General features: G+C 45.8%; 1 protein-coding gene across 23 annotated transcripts in view; it reads left to right on the top strand.

Annotated features, from left to right (window-relative positions):
• TTLL5 (tubulin tyrosine ligase like 5) overlaps positions 1-26,973 on the top strand; it is a 215,091-nt gene that overhangs the window by 33,733 nt on the left and 154,385 nt on the right. For 18 of the 23 annotated variants that reach the window (XR_005225559.2, XM_037900712.2, XM_043549810.1 and 15 more), the window contains 5 exons: positions 2,233-2,334; positions 2,516-2,607; positions 4,251-4,358; positions 17,057-17,138; positions 25,314-25,375. Coding sequence is in view for 22 of the 23 variants with exons in the window: in XM_037900712.2 (XP_037756640.1) it covers positions 2,233-2,334; positions 2,516-2,607; positions 4,251-4,358; positions 17,057-17,138; positions 25,314-25,375 (446 nt within the window). In the remaining variant the exon portion in view is untranslated. The remainder of the gene's footprint in view (positions 1-2,232; positions 2,335-2,515; positions 2,608-4,250; positions 4,359-17,056; positions 17,139-25,313; positions 25,376-26,973) is intronic. The other 5 variants (XM_043549809.1, XM_037900715.2, XM_043549808.1 and 2 more) reach the window with 2 other exon arrangements.

Genomic DNA, 26,973 nt, shown 5'->3' on the forward strand with positions numbered 1-26,973 from the left:
TAAAATATGGAAATATACATTGAAGATATCCAACCAATCTTAATTCTGCCCTACTACAGGCTCTTCCAACTTCCTCTGTAGATAAAGCTAACTGGAATCTTTTGCATGGATTACATCTAAACTTTTTATGATTAATGCTAACTTTGCCCTTTGCTATTCTTTATAACTGAATGTTTATCCTTCAGCAGGAACTTTAACTCTGCCCTGGAATGACACCATGAGGGGGAGAAAAATGAAAAAAATCTGTTTTAACAAATCAGTTTCCACAAACACTAAAATGCCTTAATCACGATTGTGTAGTTTTTATAGAGAGTCAATACTCTGTCTCATTGACAGAGAGACACCCTTCTCAAAATGGCCACCAACTGAGGGCAGTCACGCTGAGAACAATGGGAGATGGCAGCCATTTTGAAAGAGGGCAGCCTCTTTCAGCCTCTGTGAAAGAAGCTTTCACTTATGAAAAATAACAGGGGGAATGACCATTAATAAAATTAAAGAGTGGCACACTTTATTGCTTCTTTAGGCCGAGTTCATTGAACACATGCCCGGGGCTTGTTGCATTCCCTGGCCAAAAGCTCCCTGTGCAACTGTCCATTCCCTTTTATTTCAGGTCCCTCCCTCTTTCCTCTGATCCCGGGGCTCTGTGTGCTTCCCTCTTACCCCCAACTTTCTTAGGGTATGTCTTCACTAGGAAGGCTGCAGCTGTGCTGCTATAGTGCTTCGCTGTAACCACTCACTACAGCAACAGAATCCCATTTCTGTAATTAATCCATCTCCACGAGAGGTGTACCTACTTTGACAGAAGAATTTTCATTGATCTAGCACTGTCTACACCAGGGGTTAGGTCAGCTTAACTATGTTGCTCAGGGATGTGAGTTTTTCACACGCTGAGTGATGAAGCTGGGTCGACTTAACTTTTTAGTGTAGACCTGGGCATATTCTTCCACTTTGTGCCTTTCTCGCTCATGATGTCAACACTTTTAAACTATTGGTTGAGATGGGAAGAGCTAAAATGGTGGGTATTATGCTTGAATGTGTTAATGGCTGCCATCAACCAACAATTAGAGGCAGCTGAATCTGGTAGCTCTGCTAACAAACTGCTCAGTGTGTCCCCCATTTTCCCCCTTTTGGTTTTTTCTAGTTTTGATCAAAATCAGCAGGGTTCCCTGAAATTTGGAATTGATCAGATGGAGTGTTCAAAATTTATTATGTTACAGCCACACTGAGAGATGCTATCAAGTTGCATGTAAGGCCTTGCAAGCTCCACAAGAACAACCCCCAAACCAATCTAACACAGACAAGGTTTCAGTGTGTTTAGGGAGCCTGCTCAGATTAGAGGTCTGGAAAAGTATGACACTGAGTGCTATGTTTCTTAAATGGCCCATTTTAGTTAATTTTAAGTCCTAAATAAACCATTTTAGGGCTTGTCTACACTTACAATGCTGAAGTGGTGTAGCTGCACCACTGTAGCACTTAGTGAAGACACTATCTATGTCAACAGGAGAGCTTCTCCCATCGGCGTAGGATCTCCACCTCACCGAGAGGCGGTAGCTATGTTGATGGGAGAAGCTTTCCCATAAACATAGTGGTGTCTAAACCAGAGTTAGGTTGGTATAACTACATTGCTTAGGAGTGTGGATTTCCACACCCCTGAGAAACAGTTATAATGATGTAAGTTGGTAGTGTAAACCAAGCCTTAGTTTTAAACTCATATAGAAAAATAATTCCATGCGCAGTATTAGTGCTGTCACTTTCGGGAGGATACGCTATATTTTTCATGCATAAGAGATTGGATCCCCGTTTTAAATTCACACTTTAAATATAGACTTGCTACCAACACCTCCATAATAAAGCCATGGGTGGGAAGGAGAGGGTTGGGTTAGGAGTAGTATCTCTGTAACTAGGAGAAATGGGATGAAATTAAGTAGTAGTCAGTTTAAACTGACTATAAGCAAAACTTCTTGACAGTCCAATATATGGTATTGGGCTGTGAAATAATCTCTTGGAGGAAGGAGTGGGAGCACCTTCCTTTGGGACACTGGAAACCAGACTGGACACAGCTCTGGGAAATAGACTGTAATTGTTCTTTGGTGGTTTGCATTAGATGGTACCTAATTTAGGTCTTTTACATCTGTAATTGCAGCGATTGAGTTGTCTGCCTAATAAGTCCCATCTAGCAAGCTGCTTGCCTTCCCCAGAAAGTATAGCTTGAGTTTTTTGTCCTTGTTTTAGGTTTGCAACTGTGAGATATGACCAGGGAACCAAGAACATTAAAAACCAGTTCATGCATCTGACCAACTACAGTGTCAACAAGAAGAGTGGCGATTATGTCAGGTACTTAGAATTGCCAAAGAGATGAGAGGATGGGCTTCAGTTCTTGGAGGCGGAACCAAATTCACACCAGGGTGGGGGCGCAAATTTGTACAACTGCATCTAAGTATGGCTTTCAAAGGTCAAGTGGTGATCCTGAGGCACAGGCCAGTTATGTGAGCCCTGCTTCCTTGGTTTGTTTTAGCTGTGATGACCCTGAAGTGGAGGATTATGGGAACAAATGGAGTATGAGTGCGATGCTGAGGTACCTGAAACAAGAAGGGAAAGACACAACGAGTGAGTAGAGATCCCCTTTGGTTCCTTCCTTGTGTCCTCAGCTGTGTCCACCAGCAAGAAATCCTAGGAAGAGCCCTACTCGGTTCCATCTCAGGGCGGAGGGCAGGATTGTTCCCTGTGATGTATTCTCTAGAGCTATGGCCAGCCCTAGTTCTTAGTGTTCCCAGCGGGGAGGACCCCAAACCGTCTCTTGCATGGAATATAGTTCAACAGACTGTCAGGATGTTTCCTGATATTCTTCCCAAGTTTCCCTTTCTTAATGTCATCCTGCTCCTCCTAGTTATAACTTCTGGTACCACCCTAAATGCTTCCCCTCCCTCCACGGCTCCCATGGCTTGTTCAGTCTGGTGAGTCACCAACCTCTTGAGAACCCTGCAATTTAATGAACGAATGACTGGTTACCTGAGTCGTTCTGAATGACTTTTCATGCCCCAGGTTTTTGCTGAGTTGTTTTCCATCTGAGTGCTTATGTTCTGTAGAACAGCTCTCTCTTCCACACCTTTGCCAGGTCTGCTTTGATGCATTTGCACAGCAGAATCCAAGTAATTTTCCCTTAAGGGACAACTTGCCTGATACTGAGTCCTTAGCCAAATAGTGTTACTATGTCCATCCTATAAGTATTACCAGGGAATTTAGAGGATGGAGGAAAGGATTTGAATCAAACTTCTAAGTGGAACTAAGCCTTTCCCAATTTTATGTGCATGGTTATGCAGTCACTTGTGCTCACTTGCACAAATTAATGTTCTCTCAGTTGCACACGTGATTAGATATTGATACAGATCATTAGAACATTCAGTTACACATGTCCAATGTAAAGTGATAAATTCTCCTAAATAAGCCAACCACTGAGAAGAATTAGGAAGACATTCCAATGAATTGGTTATTCCATAATTGTCCAGCTAGGGCTTTCTTGCTGATGCTGGTGTCAGACAGAATGCTGGGCTAAGAACACCAGTCTAATCTGGGACAGCAGATCCTGTATTCTTATGCATGTGCAGGAACACTTGTGTACACCTGCCTACCCACTCATGTGCACACTTTCATGCTTCCTCTTGTACAGATGCTCAAACTTGCAAGCATACTTGTGCTTACCTAGGCATATGCACACGTGTTCCCCCAAGTATGGAAAATAGTAATTGCAGTACTAAATTAGACCAGAGGTTTATCTAGTTCAGTGACCAGTATCAAAAGGGAGTTGCCAACAAAGAAAGTTGTTGTTGTTGTTTGTTTTTTTTTGTTTTGTTTTTGTTTTTGTTTTTTTCCTAACCCCCATTAGTTTGGCTTGAGCACTAGAGTTTCTCTAACACTCTCGATTAGTTAATCCTTAAAACTCGGGTGGGTGGGTGATCACTCATGCTAAATTGTGCTGTCATGCATGCGACATTCTCCTGCTTATGCTTGCTTGCATTTGTTCTTGACCTCCTGTGAGAATTCACTTGAGTGCTCCTGCCCTGGGGTATTTGTGTTCATGTATGCACTCATGATCTCTTGCTCCTCTGGGTGTCCACATACGCTCTCATTTGCTTGATGTTACCTGTGGAGTCACCCATGCTCAGATTCACATGCAAACCCAGGAGAGCATTTGCACATGAGTTCAATCCCTGCTTCACATTTTGTTTTTTATTTTTTCCCCCCTCTCACAGCACTGATGGCCAATGTGGAGGACCTGATTATTAAGACCATTATTTCTGCTGAGCTGGCCATTGCCACAGCCTGTAAAACCTTTCTTCCACACCGTGGCAGCTGCTTTGGTAAGGAGCCCAGGGGTTGTCTTAACATATGGGGCTATTGCAGGTTCCCTTTTCTCCTGGGTGTCTGTTACCTGCTGCTTCTAGCCCAGGTGTTGTGTGGAAAAACTTGGACTCCATATTGGGCTAGCAACAGAGGGAAATTTGGGTTTGGCTCTCTGTGCAGCCATCCCAGACTGTGGGATTGACCCCAGAGTCACTGTCACACATAGGGGGGTCCTATGATGGGAGGGGTGCTGGATTCTATGATGAGAGAAACAGGGCTACAGTTCAGAGGGAACCTATAGGGTGTTGGGCATACTGGAGTTACTGGCCCATTAGTGGTCCTGGAAAGGGTGATAAATTGAGCACGCATTGAGATTGGTCCCTAGAAGGAAGGCTTGTTGCATATGAGTGTTGGTGATGCCTGCTGGGCTTGCTTTTGTGTGACTGTACCACATGGCGGCGGCAGAGCCTACCTCTGGCTGAGGCTGTATACAGAGCTATGTGTTGGCAATGGGAAGGGGAAGCTTGGAACAGTTCCAAAAAGCGGCGGCTGGTACCAGTGCATGCCTCCTCCTGCTTTCCAATGGCAGCTCCTCAGCCTTCCCTGAGGTGGCCTCCTCCTGCTTCCAGCTGCTCTCTGCAAACACAGAAGGCAGGAGTCCCAGAATAGAAGATTGCTGAGTGCAGAATCAGTCTTATGCTCAGTCAGTGCTTGCACTAAAGGCTACTAGTAGCTTAGGCTGCCCTGTGTTCAGGGACCAAGGGGAATAGGCTGTCTGAGCACAGCCATGACACGTAAATCCCTTCTGCTGTGGGATTCTTGAAGGTTGGCAGCACTACATATATCTCCATGAGTGTAATGTTAATGCTGCCCATTTTGGATCCTGTGAGCTGACAGGATAGAGTGAGGGACCCAGGGAGGAGGTATGTCTGGGCATGTATGGTATCAGGTGGCAGGCTACCTCTGAAAGTTGGCCAGCTTGCAGGGTCTTTGCTTTTCTGTGTAGCTTTGATCCCTTCTTTCAGAGTCACCGAAACTCTTGGAACTGATTGGAATCTTAGCAGTCAGATGGAATTGTTTTTAGTAAAGTAGCAGTTTAGCACCTACTCCAAAAATATCAACAGCCCAATAGAGACCTGACCATCTCCCTTGTGTTTCTCCCTCCTCCTCCTCCTCCTCCTCCCTCCCGCCCCATCTCAGCCCCTGTCTTAAGTTTACTCTGACCAGCTTGTGGAGAGGCTCTAATACTCTGTATGTCCTCTGTGCTGGGTCTGGCTTTGAGGTTATCCCACTTCCTGCTGCCCACCAGGATTGGATTTAATCACCCTCTTGGTTGCCCCCCCCGCCTTCCACGGGGCTGCTCTCCCACAAACCAATTTCCATTCCATTTGTTTGAGTATAAACATGAATTAAGAGCTTCCCAGGAAGGAGTTTAAGCAGGAGCCATGCTGCTTCCCAAGCGAGCCATAGGCATTCCTGGTGTGCCGTACTTGCTGCCACCTTCCCTCCCCCCTCTCAGCCAAGTGGTTAGTCATGGTCCTGAGGACCCTGAGCTGCCCCTTGCCTTCCTCCATTGCCCAATCTTCATCCCATTGCCCTGGTCTCACCCTTTGACGCCCTGCCCCTGCTATTTGTTTACAACAAGGACACTTGCCAGCTAGGGATGTTCAAGTAATTTTCCCTTAGGATGGCTGACTCTGCAGTCACAAATGTTAGGGAGAAAACTGAATGAGACCTAAATGGCAGAAGGTGGAATCCCTTTGGAGGCTATTTTCTCTCTGTTCCTTCCTCTGCTTTGGTAGCAAACAATGCAGCCTTGAAATGACACGCTGGGAGGTATGGCCTATCCAAAAGACAGGGTCGGTCAGGCCAGTCTATTTGATCTTTGTACCTTACTGGTGTTTCTCCATGATCTCTCTAGTCAGGTCATACTACAGAACCTTGTTCTCTCCTCTGTTGGGATGGGGGAGAGGCTGGCCTCCCCTGTGCTCCTGGCCCAATCTTCCATGGTGTTGGAGATACAAGTCTTCCCCCATACCATCCTGGTTCTCATATGCTCTTTCTGTAGGTTAGACACTATCTCTCCTCTTCTACCTGGTTGGGGTACTGCTGGGGACTTTAGGAGAATGTTGGTAATGAATGTGGCAGTAGCTGGCCAGCCTGCAGAGTCCTAACAGCAACCAGTCCTACAGATCTTCTGCCTACTCATGAGCAGTTTCACTGACAGGTCTGCAGTTTAGCATAGAAGAACATTGTAGGGGGCTGTATAAATTTTATGGCTGCCATGTTTGTGCATGGGGGTGGGGGAGCACAAAGCTCTGAGAACTTGTTGCTTTGATCTGTGCAGCTGCCAGTTGATGCTCCTCCTGGCTGTGGCTTGTGGTTTCTAAATGGCTCTTCATTCATTAAAATTAGGCTGCAAGTGAAATTCTTAGCTTGTTGCTCTCAGGGAGACTAAGCTGTGGGGGTCAGACCTGATACAGCTGCCTGAACTAAACTATGAAGCCTGAGCCCATGTCAGTGGCTGCCCCAGACTGTTCCCTAAGAAGACTTCTCTTGTAATGGAATTGGTCTGACTTTAGAAACATGCTTATAAGAGGAATCTTGTCTTCTGGGGCATTTGCACCTTCTCACTGCACCTACTCTAGAAAGACCCACACAAGGTGGCAAGCTTGGTTTCTTTCTGAAGCCCTTTCCCGGGTGGTGAGAACTCCTCTGCCTAATCAAGTTCTTGGTTTTCTAGCCCCTTCATCCTGAAGGATCCCAAAACACTACACAAACAGTTGCTTTCCCTAACACTAAAATGCATCCCTTTCTGGGATGGGATGTGACAGCTGTTCAAGAGTGCACAGCAGTGCTCCAAAACTTTAAGGCAGGAAGTGAAGAAAAAAATTATATCCAATCAAAATTGCAAGGGGAATTTAGGGGCAGAAGTAATTACTTGTGTTAGAATTTGGCCAGAATCCCAGGACTAACTCAGCTACAGTTAAAAGAATCATAGGATCCTAAATGACCACAAATGGTCAGGCCCTTGATTTTGTCTCATTCCAAAGTCAGCATTTCAAAGTGTAAATATAGTGACCACTGTCATCCCATTGGGGCATTGCTTTGGATTTAGAACCAGCAGGGAGAATGCCACCTACTTAAATCACCAGCACCACTTTCTGAAGCACCCTGAGTTTTCTGTGGGTGTGGGGGGGTCTCTCATTGAAGCAATGACCTGGTTTGACCCTATGTAGCTTGAGAAATGTGACTGAATCACAGGCCTAGGTGGTCTAGCTGCAGACATTATATATACATTCTCACTAAGCATTCATTTGGCAGGCAGTCTGGAAAATGCCAGTATTCTAAGGTCAAAGCAATACAGTCCCTGCTTTCAGGGAGAAGACGTCCTGCTCCTTGGAGGTAATAGAGGAAATGGACACACCCTCCTTTCCCCATTCCAAAAAGGCAGAGGAGTAAGGTCAAACTAGCATCACATGGAAGCAGATGTAGTCTGGAGATAAGGGGTGAAGGTGTTAGATTCTCTGTAGGGAGGAAACTAACAAGTTGACCTGTGCTTTGTGCAGGCTCTGGGAAAGCTGCAGGATACAGGCTCTGACAGCAACAGGTTAACTCCGAGGGAGGATGGGATAGTACTTTGGGTAGGCCTTTGCAGAGGTGATTCAGTATGAGGAGGCAGTGGCTTTGGAGTGCCTGGGTTCAAGCCAATTAAAGGCGTCATTGTTTGTTTTTGCCTCCTAGAGTCTGGGCTTCTGGGTGGGCTAAGAAAGGCCCCAGTGTTGTGCTGAGGCCCACGTTGAAGCAAACCTAAACCTTTCCCCAGGGTGGTTGGTGGGGGATGGTGTGAAGGCTGCAAGGCTCCATTGCTACAACCCTTCTCTGCACTCACTGAAACAGCCTGAAGAAGAGGCAATATAATGGGTCCCTGCTCACTATTGGCAGAGATCAATCCAGCAGCTAGGATGTTGCATTCTTTCCACTCTCAAAGGCGAAGGCCAGAATACTCAGGACATTTCTTGATCTTGGCAGGACAATGATAGAGTGTCTTAATCCTAGGACTGAATTGCTCAGAACAGTGCTGCTAGCAAGCTTTCATGGGACTGTCAAGGTGTGGTGTAGTAGAAACAAGAGACACTCATGCATGCTCTGTGATGCCACTCTAGAGCCATGCACTACTGGTTATCTCTACTGAGACTTAAGCTCTCGATGGGTATTGCAGCTCTCTTGTCCATTGTTTGTGGGCATTACCACTCCCCGGATTGTAGTGTAGATTCTGCTGGGCATAATGGGTCTGCTTTCTTGTGAGAACTTGTCACATAGATTCTCCTGGAATCTAATCCTGTTTGTTTCATACTTGAATTTGGAGAATTCTGGGTGGCTGAGTGATCAACTTGTCCATCCCACTATGACTAAATGGCATGAATACAGGCTTTTGAAGTGGAACCTAGTGGACTGGTCCCAGGTTTGTATGGAAGTGCAGGAGCTCCTGCGCCTCTCCCACAGACAACTTTGTTCTGTTGTAGCAACTTGTGCTCCTATCAATGACCTTAATCTTTTTGGATGTAATACAGGACAGTGGTGCTATGTCCTTTGAAGTCTCCTGGCCGTTTTTCATCCCTTTGCCATCCAATGGTTTTCCAGGGATGCTATATGGAGATGGGGAAACTCTCTCTCTTTACACGGGACTTCAGAACAACTGTTTCTTGGAAGAAAGGATATACCATTTTCTAATAGTGGGTATGTAGAACTAATGTGATGTAATGACACATAATCCTTCCCCTAAGCCAGTGGTCCCCAAACTTTTCAATGTTATGCCTCCCCTTACCCCTGTCTGCACTCCCCCCACCCCCACCGGGAGCCAGGGCTGTGCCGCAGCTCCCAGTGGGGATGGGTGGGGGAGGGACGTGGACAGGGGTAAGGGGGCCGCAGCTGGGGGCAGGTCTTGGGTGAGGAATGGGGTCTCAGCCTGGGAGTGGGGGGGCAGGGCTGGAGGCAGGGCCAGGGCGGAGTGGAACTGGGTGGCACTGGCCTGGGCCTGCTGTGCACCGTGCCCCCCCCCCGCCCTCAAGCATTCCTTTGTGCCCCCTAGTTTGGGGACCACTGTCCTGAGCACTGGATCGCACCACCCATGATCTTATTGCTGATAAATTGCCCTTCTGTGGTCTGCATCACAGGAATCCTGGCTGGTACTGCAGAGCTAGTGTATGTTCACCTTGCCCCCTAGAATACTCTGTCCATCACCGGTCTACAGATTAGTCATCACATATGGAGGTGGTGTAGCCACTCTTTCTCAGCTCAAATGCAGGCAGAGTTCATGCTAATCAAAATCCTTTGCATTAATCCACTTAATTTGTAAATCCAGATACAACACTAACCTGAAATCCTGCTGATCTTCCTCGATCTCCAGACACCAAAAGCCTCCTGAAAATAGAGAATTTTTTTTTTTTCAATGAAGCAGTGAAGTTTACAAGCCTCTCTGTTGGCTTGTATCATCTGCCTGGATATTGACGCCTCTAATATGAGATGGTGCTGGGCAATCTTTTGAGTTCTTTACCTTAACTTTTTCACAGGTAATCTCCAGCCTCTTAGAGCCTGCCAGCCATACCCTGGACTGGATCCTCTGGCTGGATGTGCAAGAACTGTCTCCGTATCAGTTATTTATACTGTAGTAGCACCAAGGAGCTCCAGTCATGGAGCAGGTCCCTGTTGTGATAGATGCTGTACGTAAACAGAACAAAAAGGCAGCCCCTGCCCTGAGGAATTTGCTGTCTAAGACAAGAGACAACAGATGGATACAGACATGCAAGGGCGTGTAAGGAAACAATGAAACAATATTGGTCAGCATGAGTGGCTAGTCTTAGCACACCAGTAGCCTAACAGTTTGTCATGCTGTCTCAAGTAGTCCTGACCATGAGTTCCTATCATAGTGAAGACTGTCAAAAGCAGGGTAGACACCCTGAACTAGTGGTGTGTTCTGTAATTAGATTTCACCAAGCCAGTACCAAATGTGAACTCCTGGATCACTCTAACAGCCTTACCTTGGAGTCGTAGACAATACCCTTACGCTTTTTTCTCTCTCTCTCTTCTCCCCCCCCCAACAAACTGAACTTACTTATAAATGGTCACTTATACCAAAAATCACAAATAATCCAGGTTACTTGCAGCCCCAGAGACCAGTCACTCACCTAGGTAGATTGCGTTCTAGATCTCATACTGAAGATGACACTAATAGCTAATTCTATAGTAAACTAACTATAGATTAATTAGCTAAGAAAAGGGAATAAGTTATTGAGAAATTAAAACAGATAAAATATATGTACAGGTTAAGAAGTCTGTAATTCCAAAATGGTGACAAATGTAATAAATGGCCCATTTTCCAAAAGTCTTTTCAGGGTATCCAGATTGTCTGGGGGCATCATTGCTTTGCTTTGCATTTGGTATCCCTCCCTGTAAGAGTCCAAACAAGCCAGACATCTTTAGCTGAATCCATACCTGTAGCTTCTTTTTATAGAAAACAAGCTGATGGTCACCACCCACATGGGTTCTTTCTTTAAATGTACTTCTCTCTCTCTCTCTCCAGTCAGAGTCTTTGATCTCCAATCATCACACACAATGACCACTTGCCTTCAAATGTGCAGGAATTAGTACTTTCCTGTTAAAATTCTTAATTTTCTTTATGCCAGGCTTTTTCTCATTTGATGGGTTATTTACTTAGCGGTATATACAATGTAAATGTTCGCTATTACTTTATAACAGGCTACAGATAAGTGAAAATAATGCATTTAACATCCCATTAGTTTTCATGAAGTTTAAACACTAAATACATTCTTATACAATTAAGAAACACTTTAATCTATTATATTAATACACAAGTGAAATGGCCGGGGGTTTTGGCATGAGCTGGTATCTAGTCTGCCAGCATGTCACTGTTTTCAAGTTTTTGTATGCTTTATGGCAGAGGAGAGTTTTAAGAAGAGAGCTGAAGGAGAATGAATTAATTGTGCCCTTATCATGATTTAGGCCGGTGACTCTTAGCCTTTCCAGACTACTGTACCGCTTTCAAGAGTCAGATATGTATCTTGTTCCCCCACGTTTCACCTCACTTAAAAATGACTTGCTTATAAAATCAGACCTAAAAATACAAAAGTGTCACAGCATACTATTGCTGAAATTGCTTACTCTCATTTTTACCATATAATTATAAAATCAATCAACGTGTATGTATGTGTGTAATATATATAAAAATAATACTTTTCATTGTATAGTATATAGAGCAATATAGACAAGTCATTGTGCATGAAATTTTAGTTTGTATTGACTTTGCTAGTGCTTTTTATGTAGCCTGTTGTAAAACTAGGCAAATATCTAGATGAGCTGATGGACCCCCAGGGCTACATGTGTCCCTGGTTGAGAACCATTGAGTTAGACCACTTTCTTCTCCAAGCAGAAATAAGAGCTCTCCTTTCACAGCAGGAAGAAACTAGCCCTAAGGTCTGCCCTCAAACTTAATTATTTTTGGAAAACTCTGCCCCAGCAAGAAGCCAAGGATACCCTTGATGAAAAAATATTCCTGCACCGCCCCTAAGAAGCTGTAGGGATGAAGGGGAAGGCCCTGAAGTGACTCAGTCTTTCTCAGATGCAACCCCAGATGGTTGTCTTGAGTTGTCCCTCAACTTCCAAATTCCTCACCTGTAGTCTCCCAAAGCTCAGTATTCTCCCTCATATTGTTCAGCATCTATATGAACCATTGGGGGAGCTGGGGGAGACAACATGGACTGGAGTGCCATAGTATGCAGAGAGCACCCAGCTCTACTTCTTTTACATACAATGCAAACTGTACCATCTCTGAGCACTTGCAGGGCCTACCTGAAATTAACACCTGGATGAGAACAGCTGGCTAATGCTGAGCCCAAGCAAGATTGAGGTGATGCTGATAGGAATTGGGAAATGCTTTTGAAGACCATATCTGACATCCTCCATTGTCTGTTCTTGGATTAAGTCAGTTCTTTGACTCTTCAGTGGTACTGGAGGCCTAAATAGCTATTATGAAAGAAAAATGCCCACTTATATCTGCAAGCAGCCACGCTATTGTTGCAGCTCTTGATATGGTGTGGGTGTGTCCCTCCTTCTGTACCTGATTATTACAATTATCTAGGAATAAATCCTTCCTTCCTGCTGAAAAGCTTCACCTAGTATAAAATGCAGCAGCTTGCCTTGGTTATGCACCATCACCCTGTTGTTCTTCTCCCTGCTTTGGCTCTTGAGTGAATGAGAGTCCCTGTCCTGATATTTAAAGCCCTCTATAAGATTGGTCCTAGCTGCTTGAAAGTTCACTGCTCCTGCTACTGTAACCTTCCACAGTGACTCTGTTCCACTGAATCAATTAAACTTAAGAAATAATGAGTCTTGTGAGTGCACTTTCATGGGAACTGGACCTAGTCTGAAATTCCTTCAAAAGAGAGTGACAACTTTGGACCTCACACAACTTGGAACTAAATCTAAAACTTTGCTTTGGTATGGCTTTCCCTCATAGTTACACCTCCTGCTATCTAATCAACTGACACACTCTTCTTATGTAGGAGTGAGATATTGTTTGTTTTTAATTCTGAGGGTCACCTGGCTGTTAGGGAGATTAGTGTTGTAGCAGAACCTGGATAGATAGATGTCCCCTCTTTCTCATGCTGTAGAATGCTGAGAATGGAAGCGTGGTGGAGGCAGCAGTTATCCAGCTCTGAACTTTCTTGGGGTGAAAAGAAATGTAGCTGTCCTCTTCAAAGTAGCTTAGCTATGTTGAACACTAAGCCTCATCTTCCTTATGGGAATTGCAGAGCCGAGTCTGGGGAGCTGAGCTGTGTCTGGACTCTAGGGCTACCTCACACCTTCCAAGAGACTGCATGAGGATCGCTGGTAAAGAATGAGAAGTGTTGCTTTGCTATTAGTTATGCAGGAGGGCTTTCTCTTCCCCTGTAAGGGAGGGGGATATCCCTGAGCCTTCTGGTGGGGTGGGTTTGGGAGCCGTAGTTGCAGCGATCCTTTTGCTGAGTGGGAGCTCATGTTCCTAAGTCTTGGCATCAAACACTGCCTTCTGATAGCTTGCTAGAGCCTTTGAAATTGTGTGAGGACAAAATAGGTTTTTGTGATTCATAGTAGCTGAAGAAGGGGAGTAGGCTAAGGATCTGAGGTGTGGAAACCTGGTTGCCCATCTGCCAGTTCCCCCTATTTCCTCGACATTAGGGATGCAAGGTGGGCTGTCACAGACCTGATGCTGCCCTTGCCACAACTAAGGAAAAATCCTAGAATACAGTCCTCTTTCAATCCGTCTGCGCTCGCTTGCTCGCTCTCGCGCTCTCTCTCTCTCTCTCTCTGATCCCTCTACAATGGGGAGTGACAACCAGGCTGCCTGGCTACAGCTGCAGAGGAGACACCTTTGCTCTCTGGTGTTCTCAGAGGGACTTCCCCTCTTCATGCTGCTTACATGTGAGTTCAGTATCTTTGCCTGCAGAAGAAGATAAGATGGGGTGAGAGTGAGGCATTTTTCGGCATGAAATCCTCCTCGTTCAGTCTCCAAATTGCAACATAGGCTAATGAAACACTTCTGGGAGATGTGGGATGCTGGATTTTTTTTTACTTATGATTTGTGTGCAGTAGTTCCCAGCCAGTGTCAGGATGCCCATTGTGCCGAGTATCTCAGTTTTAACTGAGCTCTGCCTGTTGGACTTCTCATCAAACTACTGTGAGGGGATCCAGACACCAAGTCCCCATATGCCTTAAGCCAGGGGTTCTCAACCTTTTTCTTTCTGAGGCTCCTCCCCCCAGCATGCTATAAAAACTCCAGGGGCCGTCGGGGGGCCTCTGGGTTCCTGGCTTCAGCCACAGGAGGGGCTCGAAGCTTTAGCCATGCAGGGCTTCTGGACTTCAGCCACCAGGCAGGAGAGAGCTGGGGCTTCAGCTGCCCTGGGGCAGGGTTCTGCCCTGCAGGGGCATCAGGACTTTAGACTGAGGGCTTCAATCCTGCTCCTTGGCTTTACCCCTACAAGGGGCATCTGGGCTCAGAGCCCCCCACAGCTCTGCTCCAGTTTCAGCCCCACGGGGTGTTGGGCCTTGGAGTCCCCACACTTCAGCTGCAGGGTCCTGTGGCCCCCTGTAACCAGCATGCGGCCCCCTACGGGCCTCAGATTCCTGGTTGACAACCGCTGCTTTGAGCATCAAGAGTCTGAATGGAGTCCAGACCCTGCCCATAACGGATCTCTAGGCACATTCATGGGATGTGGGTCATCTGCCTAGTACTTCCCCTGACAATTGAGACTTCTTAGTCCAGCTGTCCAGCCCCTGGGACCAGTGCTAACCCCCCAGATATTCCCATATCTTAAATTCCAGCTGTGAGAATGGTCTAGATTTACAGTTCACCTCTTCCGGGTAATGTGATAGGTATAGCATATAACACACACAAATGTGACACTGGATTTTAAAACACCACTGCTCTTTACTTAGAGAGAGAGCACAAGAGTGTATAGATCCTTTAGAAAACAAACACCTGATCACAATGCCCCCCCTTCTAGCTCACTCTTCTCTTGCAGAACTGTGTAGAAGCATTTGTGGTACTGTCTCCTTGGTCCAGTGCATGCCCTGTAAAAGTAAAAGGGATCAATCTTCGTCCTGTTAGGCACACGTGCCCCATCTTCTCTATAAGTGTAAGACCAGCATATAAATCAGCAATAGCAATGTACAAAAACACATAAGACATGGTTCCTGCCCCAGAGAACTTAGTATGTTAATAGATAAGACAAAGGGTGGGGAAAGGGATGCTATACAAGCAGAACAATCAGGGTGCTGACTAGCAAGTGTCTTCTTAGTTTCACTTATATATAGCAGTGGAGGAAAGGAGGGATGGGACATTGAGGGGGTGGGGGGAAGGATGGGAAAACAGGGGAAAAAAGAGTGGGAGAGAATGATGGAGAGAGAAGCATGGAAGGTGAAGTTGGTAGCTAAGGTATTGTGAAGGGCAGGAGGAGAGAATGGAAGAAACAGCCACGCAGCAGGGGAAAGGATGTCCAGACTAAACCAAAGCCATTCTTTAGTTCTCGGCTTAGGGGGTGGAAGGTTGCAGACCAGCAGTTGCTATTGACCCACTCATCTTTTCCATCTAGCTGCTTGGCTGTCCCTCAGGTTTTGTTGTACACTGGGAACTACAGGGCCCTCACTCTGGCCTAGACTGTCTTCTGGAAGAATGTGTTTATCCTATTTGAGATTTTTTTTTCTTGTTCAAAAGCCTTAAATGTTCACACTCTCAACCTCTTCCTCATTCCCTCTCCCCTGCCACAGCCTTCCCAGCCTGGGAAACAAGAAACCCTGATGCAGATCAGCCTAACTTTCTTGGGCTGGACCAACTGATTGATTCTGTGCTGTTTTGCTTCCCACTCAATGTCTGGCTACAGGGCCCAGAAAAACATGCAGGCAACATTCACAAATTGTGCTGCTGTTTCCTTCTCCTCCAAGTCCCCCCAGCAGCTTACTGTAGCAAGTTGCAGGAGCTCTTGAACAGCTGCCTGCAAAGGCGGATCTTGTCAAACAGTCCCGCTCCCCAGGCATGAATGTCAGGCAGGCGACAAAACGCTGGGGCCAGAATTCAAGGAGAGCAGCATGGTACAGTAATTCTGTTGCTCTCATTCCAGGCATTAGGGAACTGATCAATTCTAAAACCATGGAAATCCTTCTCCTGTGCCAATCCCATGTTCTGCAATATTTTAAAAAAAGTGCATAAGTTGCACTGATGTTAACTCTCTCCAACACTTAGTACTGTTCCAGAAAATTTCCTTGGTGCCAACTTATTTCAGTCATATTTGTGTACCATCTTTCTTGTAAGTTGTGTCCCAAAATGAGAGGATGTGCTGTACAGAATGAAATAAAATCAGTCTTGGAATGGGAAGCTGGCTTCAGTCTGACCTATTAGAGAGGAGTGCATCTAGCACATGTAATACATTCTGGGTGAGAGAGCATTTTAGAGGATAGGGCGAGAGGCTTTTTTTAACAGTGATTTACAAAGTGGTGGAGCATCAGTAAAGTGAAGTTACTGGGAGGCTGTCAAAGTGGCAGGAGCTGCAGAGAAAAAGGATCTTGCACCCACCTGGGGATTATGTGGGAGTACGGAGGGCAAAGCTAGTGCTAGATGGGTAGATGGAGAGGTTCTGATGGTAAAAAGAATGGAGATGCATGTGGCAGACTAGGGCAAGACATGAAGCAAGGAGGGTGAATTTTTGTTTTAAACAGGATCCTGGAAACAAAGTGTAGTTAGTGGAAGTGTTGGAAGATGGGATGATTTGGTTGTGTTGCTTTATGCCTCTGCGTGTGAAAATGTAGATAATTTTGCACATGCTAGGGTCTGGACAGCTAGGTCTTGGGGAGGCATGTGTGTCTAATTCTTCCTCTCTTCTACTTTTGTTTGCTGTTCCTGTCTGTGCTCCTCCATTTCTCATCCTTCTTTCTCCAGGTTTTCTTGGGACTAGTTTTCTGGATTCCCCCAGAGCTGGTAGTATCTTTAGCTCCCATTCTAGGGAAGCCAGACTCCCATCTGAGAGGGTATCTGAGCTAGAGGGATCAGTAAGCCTCAGATGAGTCAGCTGGCAGGAGTGCCCCAACAGAGGCTCAAATTGGGCATTTTCTGGGCTCCCTGGGGCATTATTGTATATGAAAGAGACACCATTTGTGTTTTCAGAGCTGTATGGTTTTGATGTCCTTATTGATGCTACTCTCAAGCCCTGGCTACTGGAGGTGAACTTATCCCCATCCCTGGCCTGGTAAGTAATTCCCAGCTTCAAGAAATGGAAGGGCTGGGACCTCAATACCGATGGTGGAATCTCTGGCCACACTAAGTGCAGCACACCAAGTGCATGCCCTGGGCGGGCATGGCTGAGTGAAATCCATGGTATATTGTTCCATTATTAATGGGCTTTGTCATAAATATAAAGGGAAGGGTAAACCCCTTTAAAATCCCTCCTGGCCAGAGGAAAAATCCTCTCACCTGTAAAGGGTTAAGAAGCTAAAGGTAACCTCGCTGGCACCTGACCAAAATGACCAATGAGGAGACAAGATACTTTCAAAAGCTGGGAGGAGGGAAAAAAACAAAGGGTCTGTGTCTGTCGGTATGCTACTTTTGCCGGGGATAGAACAGGAATGGAGTCTTAGAACTTTTAGTAAGTAATCTAGCTAGGTATGTGTTAGATTATGATTTCTTTAAATGGCTGAGAAAAGAACTGTGCTGAATAGAATGACTATTCCTGTCTGTGTGTCTTTTTTGTAACTTAAGGTTTTGCCTAGAGGGATTCTCTATGTTTTGAATCTAATTACCCTGTAAGGTATCTACCATCCTGATTTTACAGAGGTGATTCCTTTACTTCTATTTACTTCTATTTCTATTAAAGTCTTCTTGTAAGAAAACTGAATGCTTTTTCATTGTTCTCAGATCCAAGGGTTTGGGTCTGTGGTCACCTATGCAAATTGGTGAGGATTTTTACCAAACCTTTCCCAGGAAGTGGGGTGCAAGGGTTGGGAGGATTTTGGGGGGAAAGACATGTCCAAACTACGTTTCCCAGGAAACCCAGTTAGAGTTTGGTGGTGGCAGTGGATATTCCAAGGGCAAAGGATAAAATTAATTTGTACCTTGGGGAAGTTTTAACCTAAGCTGGTAAAAGTAAGCGTAGGAGGTTTTCATGCAGGTCCCCACATCTGTACCCTAGAGTTCAGAGTGGGAGAGGAACCTTGACATGGTGGCAGTGGTGGGATTAACCTGAAATCATTTTGAGATCAATTTGAGATTTTTTTGAACTAGAAATACAGATTTTAAAAAGGAATTCTTTTTTTCCTTTGGGGCAGCTGGAAAGGAGATCCAACTGAAAGCAGCTTGTTTTCTCTCTGCTTTGGGGCCAGAGCAGAGACAAAAGGGGATTATCTATGTGAATTGCAGGTTTTCTTTGCCTGGAGGCAGGGTACTTAACCTCCTGCAGGGAAATTCACAATCTTGGTAAACCAGAAGTTTTTTTTCCCTAAAAGTAAATAGGGGGGGGTGTTCTACCCATTTGCCTGGAGACAAAAATGGCAGGGGCTTTTTTTTTTTTTAGGATTTTGATTTTTTATTTTATTTTATTTTTTTTTACAAGGAGCACATGTTTGAAAGGAATTTTTTTTTCCTTTGGTCTGCTGGTAAGCAGGTTTCCAAGTAGTTGGATGTTTTTCGCTTTGATTTGGGGCCAGAGTAGAGACAAAGGGAATTGTCTTTTTCTGTAGGCTGACAATCACTATCAGATAATAGGTATCCTATTCCAGCACAGCAAAATTTTACAGCCGAATTTTGTTTGTTTATTTCTAAACCTCGGGTGTAAAGTTAGTTAAAAATAGAGAGGTTAGGATGACAGAATCCACGGCACAACAAAAGATGGAATTAGCCAGATTTCAGGCTGAGGAAAAACAAAAGGAACATGAAAGACAGATAGAACTCATGCGGCTGGAGAAGGAGGTACAGGAGGGAAATGGAGGCAAGGGACAAAGAGGAAGCATGTGGAGGAGGAGAAGGAAAAAGAGAGGAAGCATGCACTGGAGATGGAGAAGGTAAAGGCTCAGCAGAATATACCAACAAACCCTAGCAATCCTTCTCCAGGTACCACTTCCCATCCCAGAAAGTTCCCCATCTACAAGGCAGGTGATGATACTGAGGCCGCCTTAGAAAACTTCAAAAGGGCCTGCCTTGGGTACAGCATCTCTACCGATCAATACATGGTAGAGCTGAGGCCGCAGCTCAGTGGACCCTTAGCTGAGGTGACGGCTGAAATGCCTAAAGAACACATGAACAAGTATGAACTGTTTAAATCCAAGGCGAGAGTCAGAATGGGGATAACACCCGAGCAGCCTCGTCGGAGGTTCAGAGCCCTAAGGTGGAAACCAGACGTGTCATTTACCCGACATGCCTACCACATTGTGAAACATTGGGATGCCTGGATATCCGGAGCAAGTGTTGAATCTCCCGTAAATTTGCCCTTCCTAATGCAAATGGAACAATTCTTAGAGGGTGTTCCTGAAGAAATAGAAAGATACATCCTAGATGGGAAGCCCAAAACTGTAATCGAGGCAGGAGAGTTTGGAGCCAGATGGGTGGAGGTGGCAGAGAAGAAGAAAACTGGTCGCAGTTGGAGCGGAGACCAGAAGGGACAACCCCAGGCCACGCCCTATTACCTGGGGCCGCCCAAAGCCCCACCTACCTCCCAAAGAACCCTCCAGACCCCTTATCGTCCCACCACCCCGTTCTCCAGCCACCCACCTCGCCCCAGTGACCCGTCAGCTGGACGATGTTTTAAATGCAACGAGCTGGGGCATGTAAAGGCCAACTGCCCCAAGAACCCCAACAGATTACAGTTCATTGCACCGGAATCACACCAGAGGTCCGCAGGCCCAGATACCTCCCAGATACCCTTGGAGCAGAGGGAAACTGTGAGTGTGGGTGGGAAGAAGGTCACCGCGTGGAGGGACACCGGAGCACAAGTGTCAGCTATCCATGCTTCCTTAGTGGACCCCAATTTAATCAACTCAGAGATCCAAGTGACGATTCAACCCTTCAAGTCCAACTCTTTCAATTTGCCTACAGCCAAGTTGCCTGTCCAGTACCAGGGCTGGTCAGGAACGTGGACTTTTGCAGTCTATGATGATTATCCCATCCCCATGCTGATGGGGGAAGACTTGGCCAATCATGTGAAGCGGGCCAAGAGGGTGGGAATGGTCACCCGTAGCCAGGCTAAACAAGCCTTGAGGCCTAGCTCTGTTCCGGAAACTTCTATCAGGACCCAGTCAGAGGTGATGGACCCGGACCCCAGGCCAATGTCTGCAACAGCAGTAGTGGATCCAATCCTAGAGACCCAGACGGAACCAGTCCCAGAACCAGAAGCAGCGGAACAACCAGCACCAGACCCATTGCCAGCACTGAATCCAGTACTTGCAACCTCAACACCAGAGGGCCCCACCGAACCTGAACCGGCAGCAGCCAATAACCCTACACAAGAGGCTCAGCCAGAGCCTGAACCCCAACAGAGTGTCCCAGCGGAAAGCGGTTCACAGTCAACGGAAACAGCCCCATCCCCTACATCGCTTCCAGAGGGACCAAGCATAGGTCCACAATCCAATGAGAAATGATGTCTTCAGCATCAAGGGAACAGTTCCAGACCGAACAGGAAGCAGATGAAAGCCTCCAGAGAGCTTGGATGGCGGCACGGAGCAACCCACCGCCTCTCAGCTCTTCTAATCGATCCAGGTTTGTCGTAGAAAGAGGACTTTTATACAAGGAAACTCTTTCTGGTGGACACCAGGAAGACTGGCATCCTCAGAGACAGTTGGTAGTTCCAACTAAATACTGGGCCAAGCTCTTGAGCTTAGCCCACGATCACCCTAGTGGCCATGCTGGGGTGAACAGGACCAAAGACTGTTTTGGGGGGGTCATTCCACTGGGAGGGAATGGGCAAGGATGTTTCTACCTATGTCCGGTCTTGTGAAGTACGCCAAAGAGTGGGAAAACCCCAAGACCAGGTCAAAGCCCTCTCCAGCCACTCCCCATCATTGAAGTTCCATTTCAGCGAGTAGCTGTGGATATTCTGGGTCCTTTTCCGAAAAAGACACCCAGAGGGAAGCAGTACATACTGACTTTCATGGATTTTGCCACCCGATGGCCGGAAGCAGTAGCTCTAAGCAACACCAGGGCTAAAAGTGTGTGCCAGGCACTAGCAGACATTTTTGCCAGGGTAGGTTGGCCCTCCGACATCCTCACAGATGCAGGGACTAATTTCCTGGCAGGAACTATGGAAAACCTTTGGGAAGCTCATGGGATAAATCACTTGGTTGCCACTCCTTACCACCATCAAACAAATGGCATGGTGGAGAAGTTTAATGGAACTTTGGGGGCCATGATACGTAAATTCGTAAATGAGCACTCCAATGATTGGGACCTAGTGTTGCAGCAGTTGCTCTTTGCCTACAGAGCTGTACCACATCCCAGTTTAGGGTTTCCCCATTTGAACTTGTATATGGCCGTGAGGTTAAGGGGCCATTACAGTTGGTGAAGCAGCAATGGGAGGGATTTACACCTTCTCCAGGAACTAACATTCTGGACTTTGTAACCAACCTACAAAACACCCTCCGAACCTCTTTAGCCCTTGCTAAAGAAAACTTACAGGATGCTCAAAAAGAGCAAAAAAACCTGGTATGATAAACATGCCAGAGAGCGTTCCTTCAAAGTAGGGGACCAGGTCATTGTCTTAAAGGCGCTCCAGGCCCATAAAATGGAAGTATCGTGGGAAGGGCCATTCACGGTCCAGGAGCGCCTGGGAGCTGTTAATTATCTCATAGCATTCCCCACCTCCAACCGAAAGCCTAAGGTGTACCATATTAATTCTCTAAAGCCCTTTTATTCCAGAGAATTAAAGGTTTGTCAGTTTACAGCCCAGGGAGGAGAGGACGCTGAGTGGCCTGAAGGTGTCTACTACGAAGGGAAAAGTGCTGGTGGTGTGAAAGAGGTGAACCTCTCCATGACCCTTGGGCATATGCAGCGACAGCAGATCCAGGAGCTGTGCACTAGCTACGCGCCAATGTTCTCAGCCACCCCAGGACTGACTGAATGGGCATACCACTCCATTGACACAGGTAATGCTCACCCAATTAGAGCCCAACCTTACCGGGTGTCTCCTCAAGCTAAAACTGCTATAGAACGGGAGATCCAGGATATGCTACAGATGAGTGTAATCTGCCCCTGTGGCAGTGCATGGGCATCTCCAGTGGTTCTAGTTCCCAAACCAGATGGGGAAATATGTTTTTGTGTGGACTACCGTAAGCTAAATGCTGTAACTCGCCCAGACAACTATCCAGTGCCACACACAGATGAACTATTAGAGAAACTGGGACGGGCCCAGTTCATCTCTGCCTTGGACTTAACCAAAGGGTACTGGCAGGTACCGCTAGATGAATCTGCCAAGGAAAGGTCAGCCTTCACCACACATGTCGGGCTGTATGAATTTAATGTCCTCCCTTTTGGGCTGCGAAATGCACCCGCCACCTTCCAAAGACTTGTAGATGGTATCCTAGCGGGATTAGGAGAATATGCAGTCGCCTACCTTGACGATGTGGCCATATTTTCGGATTCCTGGGCAGACCACCTGGAACATCTACAAAAAGTCCTTGAGCGCATAAGGGAGGCAGGACTAACTGTTAAGGCTAAGTAGTGTCAAATAGGCCTAAACAGAGTGACTTACCTTGGACACCAGGTGGTCAAGGAACTATCAGCCCCCTACAGGCCAAAGTGGATGCTATCCAAAAGTGGCCTGTCCCAAAGTCAGAGAAACAGGTTCAATCCTTCTTAGGCTTGGCCGGTTATTACAGACGATTTGTACCGCAATACAGCCAAATTGCCGCCCCACTGACAGACCTAACCAAAAAGAAACAGCCAAATGCTGTTCAGTGGACCGAAAAGTGTCAGAAGGCCTTTAACCAGCTTAAAGCGACACTCATGTCTGACCCTGTACTAAGGGCCCCAGACTTTGACAAACCGTTCCTAGTAAACACAGATGCGTCCGAGCGTGATGTGGGAGCAGTTTTAATGCAGAAAGGACCTGATCAAGAATTCCACCCTGTAGTGTTTCTCAGCAAAAAACTGTCTGAGAGGGAAAGCAACTGGTCAGTCAGTGAAAAAGAATGTTACGCCATTGTCTACGCTCTGGAAAAGCTACGCCCATATGTTTGGGGACGACGTTTCCACCTGCAAACCGACCATGCTGCACTGAAGTGGCTTCACACCGTCAAAGAAAATAACAAAAAACTTCTTCGGTGGAGTTTAGCTCTCCAAGATTTTGATTTCGACATCCAACACATCTCAGGAGCTTCTAACAAAGTGGCTGATGCACTCTCCCATGAAAGTTTCCCAGAATCAACTGGTTAAAATCGTCCTTGAGATGTGGAAAATATTGTTAGTCTTTATGTACTTGGTAGTATATTTAGAGATGCATGTGTCTTATTAACTCTGTTTTTCCTAGAGCTCCAGGAAGAAATCCCAGCCAGTGTTTCACCCTAGCTGAGATTTGGGGGGCGTGTCATAAATATAAAGGGAAGGGTAAACCCCTTTAAAATCCCTCCTGGCCAGAGGAAAAATCCTCTCACCTGTAAAGGGTTAAGAAGCTAAAGGTAACCTCGCTGGCACCTGACCAAAATGACCAATGAGGAGACAAGATACTTTCAAAAGCTGGGAGGAGGGAGAAAAACAAAGGGTCTGTGTCTGTCGGTATGCTACTTTTGCCGGGGATAGAACAGGAATGGAGTCTTAGAACTTTTAGTAAGTAATCTAGCTAGGTATGTGTTAGATTATGATTTCTTTAAATGGCTGAGAAAAGAACTGTGCTGAATAGAATGACTATTCCTGTCTGTGTGTCTTTTTTGTAACTTAAGGTTTTGCCTAGAGGGATTCTCTATGTTTTGAATCTAATTACCCTGTAAGGTATCTACCATCCTGATTTTACAGAGGTGATTCCTTTACTTCTATTTACTTCTATTTCTATTAAAGTCTTCTTGTAAGAAAACTGAATGCTTTTTCATTGTTCTCAGATCCAAGGGTTTGGGTCTGTGGTCACCTATGCAAATTGGTGAGGATTTTTACCAAACCTTTCCCAGGAAGTGGGGTGCAAGGGTTGGGAGGATTTTGGGGGGAAAGACATGTCCAAACTACGTTTCCCAGGAAACCCAGTTAGAGTTTGGTGGTGGCAGTGGATATTCCAAGGGCAAAGGATAAAATTAATTTGTACCTTGGGGAAGTTTTAACCTAAGCTGGTAAAAGTAAGCGTAGGAGGTTTTCATGCAGGTCCCCACATCTGTACCCTAGAGTTCAGAGTGGGGGAAGAACCTTGACAGGCTTACAGCATGGATCTCCTTTGCTGTTCCTTTTCATAGTGACCTGGGTGCAGCAGGCATTCTGAAGGAGTCCAGTTGGGGTTCTGTTTGCTTTCTGACTATTTCTTTGTTACTATTGCTAATAATGTATCTCATAACCTAGGGTCCTATTTGACTACTCATTTTTCTTCTCCTCTCACACAAGTTGTCTCCATATCCACAGTGCATCAGAGATATGTCCCTTCCTGTCCACACAGCTATGAACTGTTGTCCATACAGTTTCTTATCTGTTACTGGAACATCCTCCTTTCTAGCCTCCCCGATACCCATTTTGCCCATGTCTTAAGTCCATTCAGATTGTGGCCACTGAAATTATTTTTCTGATCCATTCCATACATACATGCCTGCATACCTGTCCTAGTATTATTGCATACCCTCCTCTCTCCTTCTGCTTTGCCACTGATGCCAGCCTCTGTACCCCATTCATCTTCCACAGAACTGCAGAGCATAGTGTCCTTATGGTCCAACAGTAAAGAACTCTTGGCTGCCAGGGCCTCAGGGGCTTAGCCTGTCTTTCACTCCAGATGATTTTCAGTTAAGCTCTGTGTAGATACATGCTTTGTATTTCCCCTTCTATCTGACCCCTGCAGGGTCCATTTACTTTCTCTGATCATTTGTTCACTGCTCCTTAGCATCCATTGATCTGTCATTTTATATGGATGGGTGGTTACTGCTTAACATTAGTATTGCAATAACACCCATTCTGCTATGTGTTGTAGAGATACATGGAAAGCCAGTCTCTTCCCAAGAAGAGCTAACAGCCCTCCCCAAATGATGCCCAAAGGGAATGTGGGAGCGGATTATAATGGAACAGATACAGTGTTTAGAGGCAGACATAATTCATCGACTGTTTTTGTGATACAAAGATGATCAACTAGACTTTCCCCATATCTCTGAGAACTGATCCACTGGGAATATGATGAAAGGGAATCTGTGCTGGACATTGATGCTTTCCATGAATTGCCAAATAACTGACTCCTCCTGTCTCTTGTTGCATATGGGGACAGTGATGCTCCTTTGGACCTGAAGATCAAAGCTAGCATGATTTCAGACATGTTTACCCTTGTAGGTGAGTGCAATAGAAACTTCAACATGCCTCTTTACTGCATGTTAAGGTGCAGTTTTGTGTGGTGTAGTGTATTAGGCTTGGGTAGATGTGTCAGGTTTTGAGGTTTGTGTCTGTATTATAATGGATGGGGGTGTTAAGAAGAGTGGGTGCATTGAGTTATGGGGATGGTGTGTATCTTGAGTTGCATGGATGGAATTGTAGGTGGGTGGATATGATGTATTGGATAGTTATACTATGAGGGTGTGTGGGTACATGTTCTGGATTGTCAGATGTGTTTGGACAGGAGGTGAGTTAGTGTGTTGGATTGTGGAACAAGATGGTATGTGGAGATGTGTTGTGATGAGTGTTCAGTGGTGGGTCAGGGTATAATAAGTTGTGGGAATGGTGGTGAATGTATTAGATGTGAAGGGGACCAGAAGAGATGCTACCCAGTGGACTGCTGTTGCGCAGGCTGAGCAATTCGTTCTGTTAAATGTGTTGAAATCTCTGGTTTGGTCTGTGAAGCTGTCTGTTTCCTTGACTCCCCAAAATGAGTGACTGAATTTTACAGCCTACTCAAGGGAGTTAAAGAGAAACGAAAAAATGTTTGTAGGGTTGAGTGCTCCAAAGTGAAGGCAGTGTTAGTATTTTGTGATTAGGCTGTACAAATGTGGAATTGTGGCTGTGAAAAACTGCATGATTGTAATGTGTAGCAGTGTTTAGCTAGCAGAGCACCCTACGGCTAATATTTTACATTACTCGTTGAGAGGTGTTGGTTCGATTTTTGGTGTCTTACTTTTTGGGCCCAAAAAGAGGTAGAAAAATGTCACCAATGCAGCATGCTTAGCCACTGACTGGAAGAGGGCACTCGTCTGTGTTCTTTAGCAACCCTTCTTTTTAAATGCTGGCTTTTTAAGGGCATCCTTTCTGGTTCTCAGCCAGAAATATTATGCCATTGGGGGAAGAGGGGAGGACTTGAGAGTTAAATAAAACAAGGCATACTGAGGAAAAAAGACTTCTTGGGCCTTGTTCGGGGAAACACACACCCCTGGGTTCGTGGTTGATAAAAATGTTGGTAGGAATGCTGGGTTGTGTTTCAGGGGCTGGCCAACTCTCCCAGAAATTAAAGGTGGTTTATGGAATAGCGTCCCTATAGGTGCTCCACTTCAGGTGTGCATGCATCCCACACACCTTCAACTGGAAATGTTCATTAGCAGCATCGGTTCGACTCATGCATGTGCCCTACACACCCTCATGCCCCAAACCAATGCTATGTAGGGGTTCATGGATGAACTGCCCTCAGTTTCTTCTTAACTGTCTCAGCCTGAGATGGAGCTTTAGCATGTCTGCCTTGAATGTGCTTCAACTAAAAATTTTTTTTTCCTCCTAGTAGTGAGTTTAGTTTTTAGATAGTTTGCTAGTTAGTTTAATAGTTGAGAGGATTAGTTTCTGTTCCTGTCCCCTCCCTCTGGGAAGGTTTGTCTGTCTTGAGAAAGGCATGGCCAGCTCACCAGGGTTCAAATGTTGCCTCACTTGCTGGGAGGCCATTTTGATTAGCAACAACCACTCCAAATGCTTTTGCTGCATTGGACATTTGCATGTCCCTCAGAAGCATAACT

This window comes from Chelonia mydas, chromosome 6 (assembly GCF_015237465.2).
Source record: "Chelonia mydas isolate rCheMyd1 chromosome 6, rCheMyd1.pri.v2, whole genome shotgun sequence".
Classification (NCBI taxonomy): Eukaryota; Metazoa; Chordata; order Testudines; family Cheloniidae; genus Chelonia; species Chelonia mydas.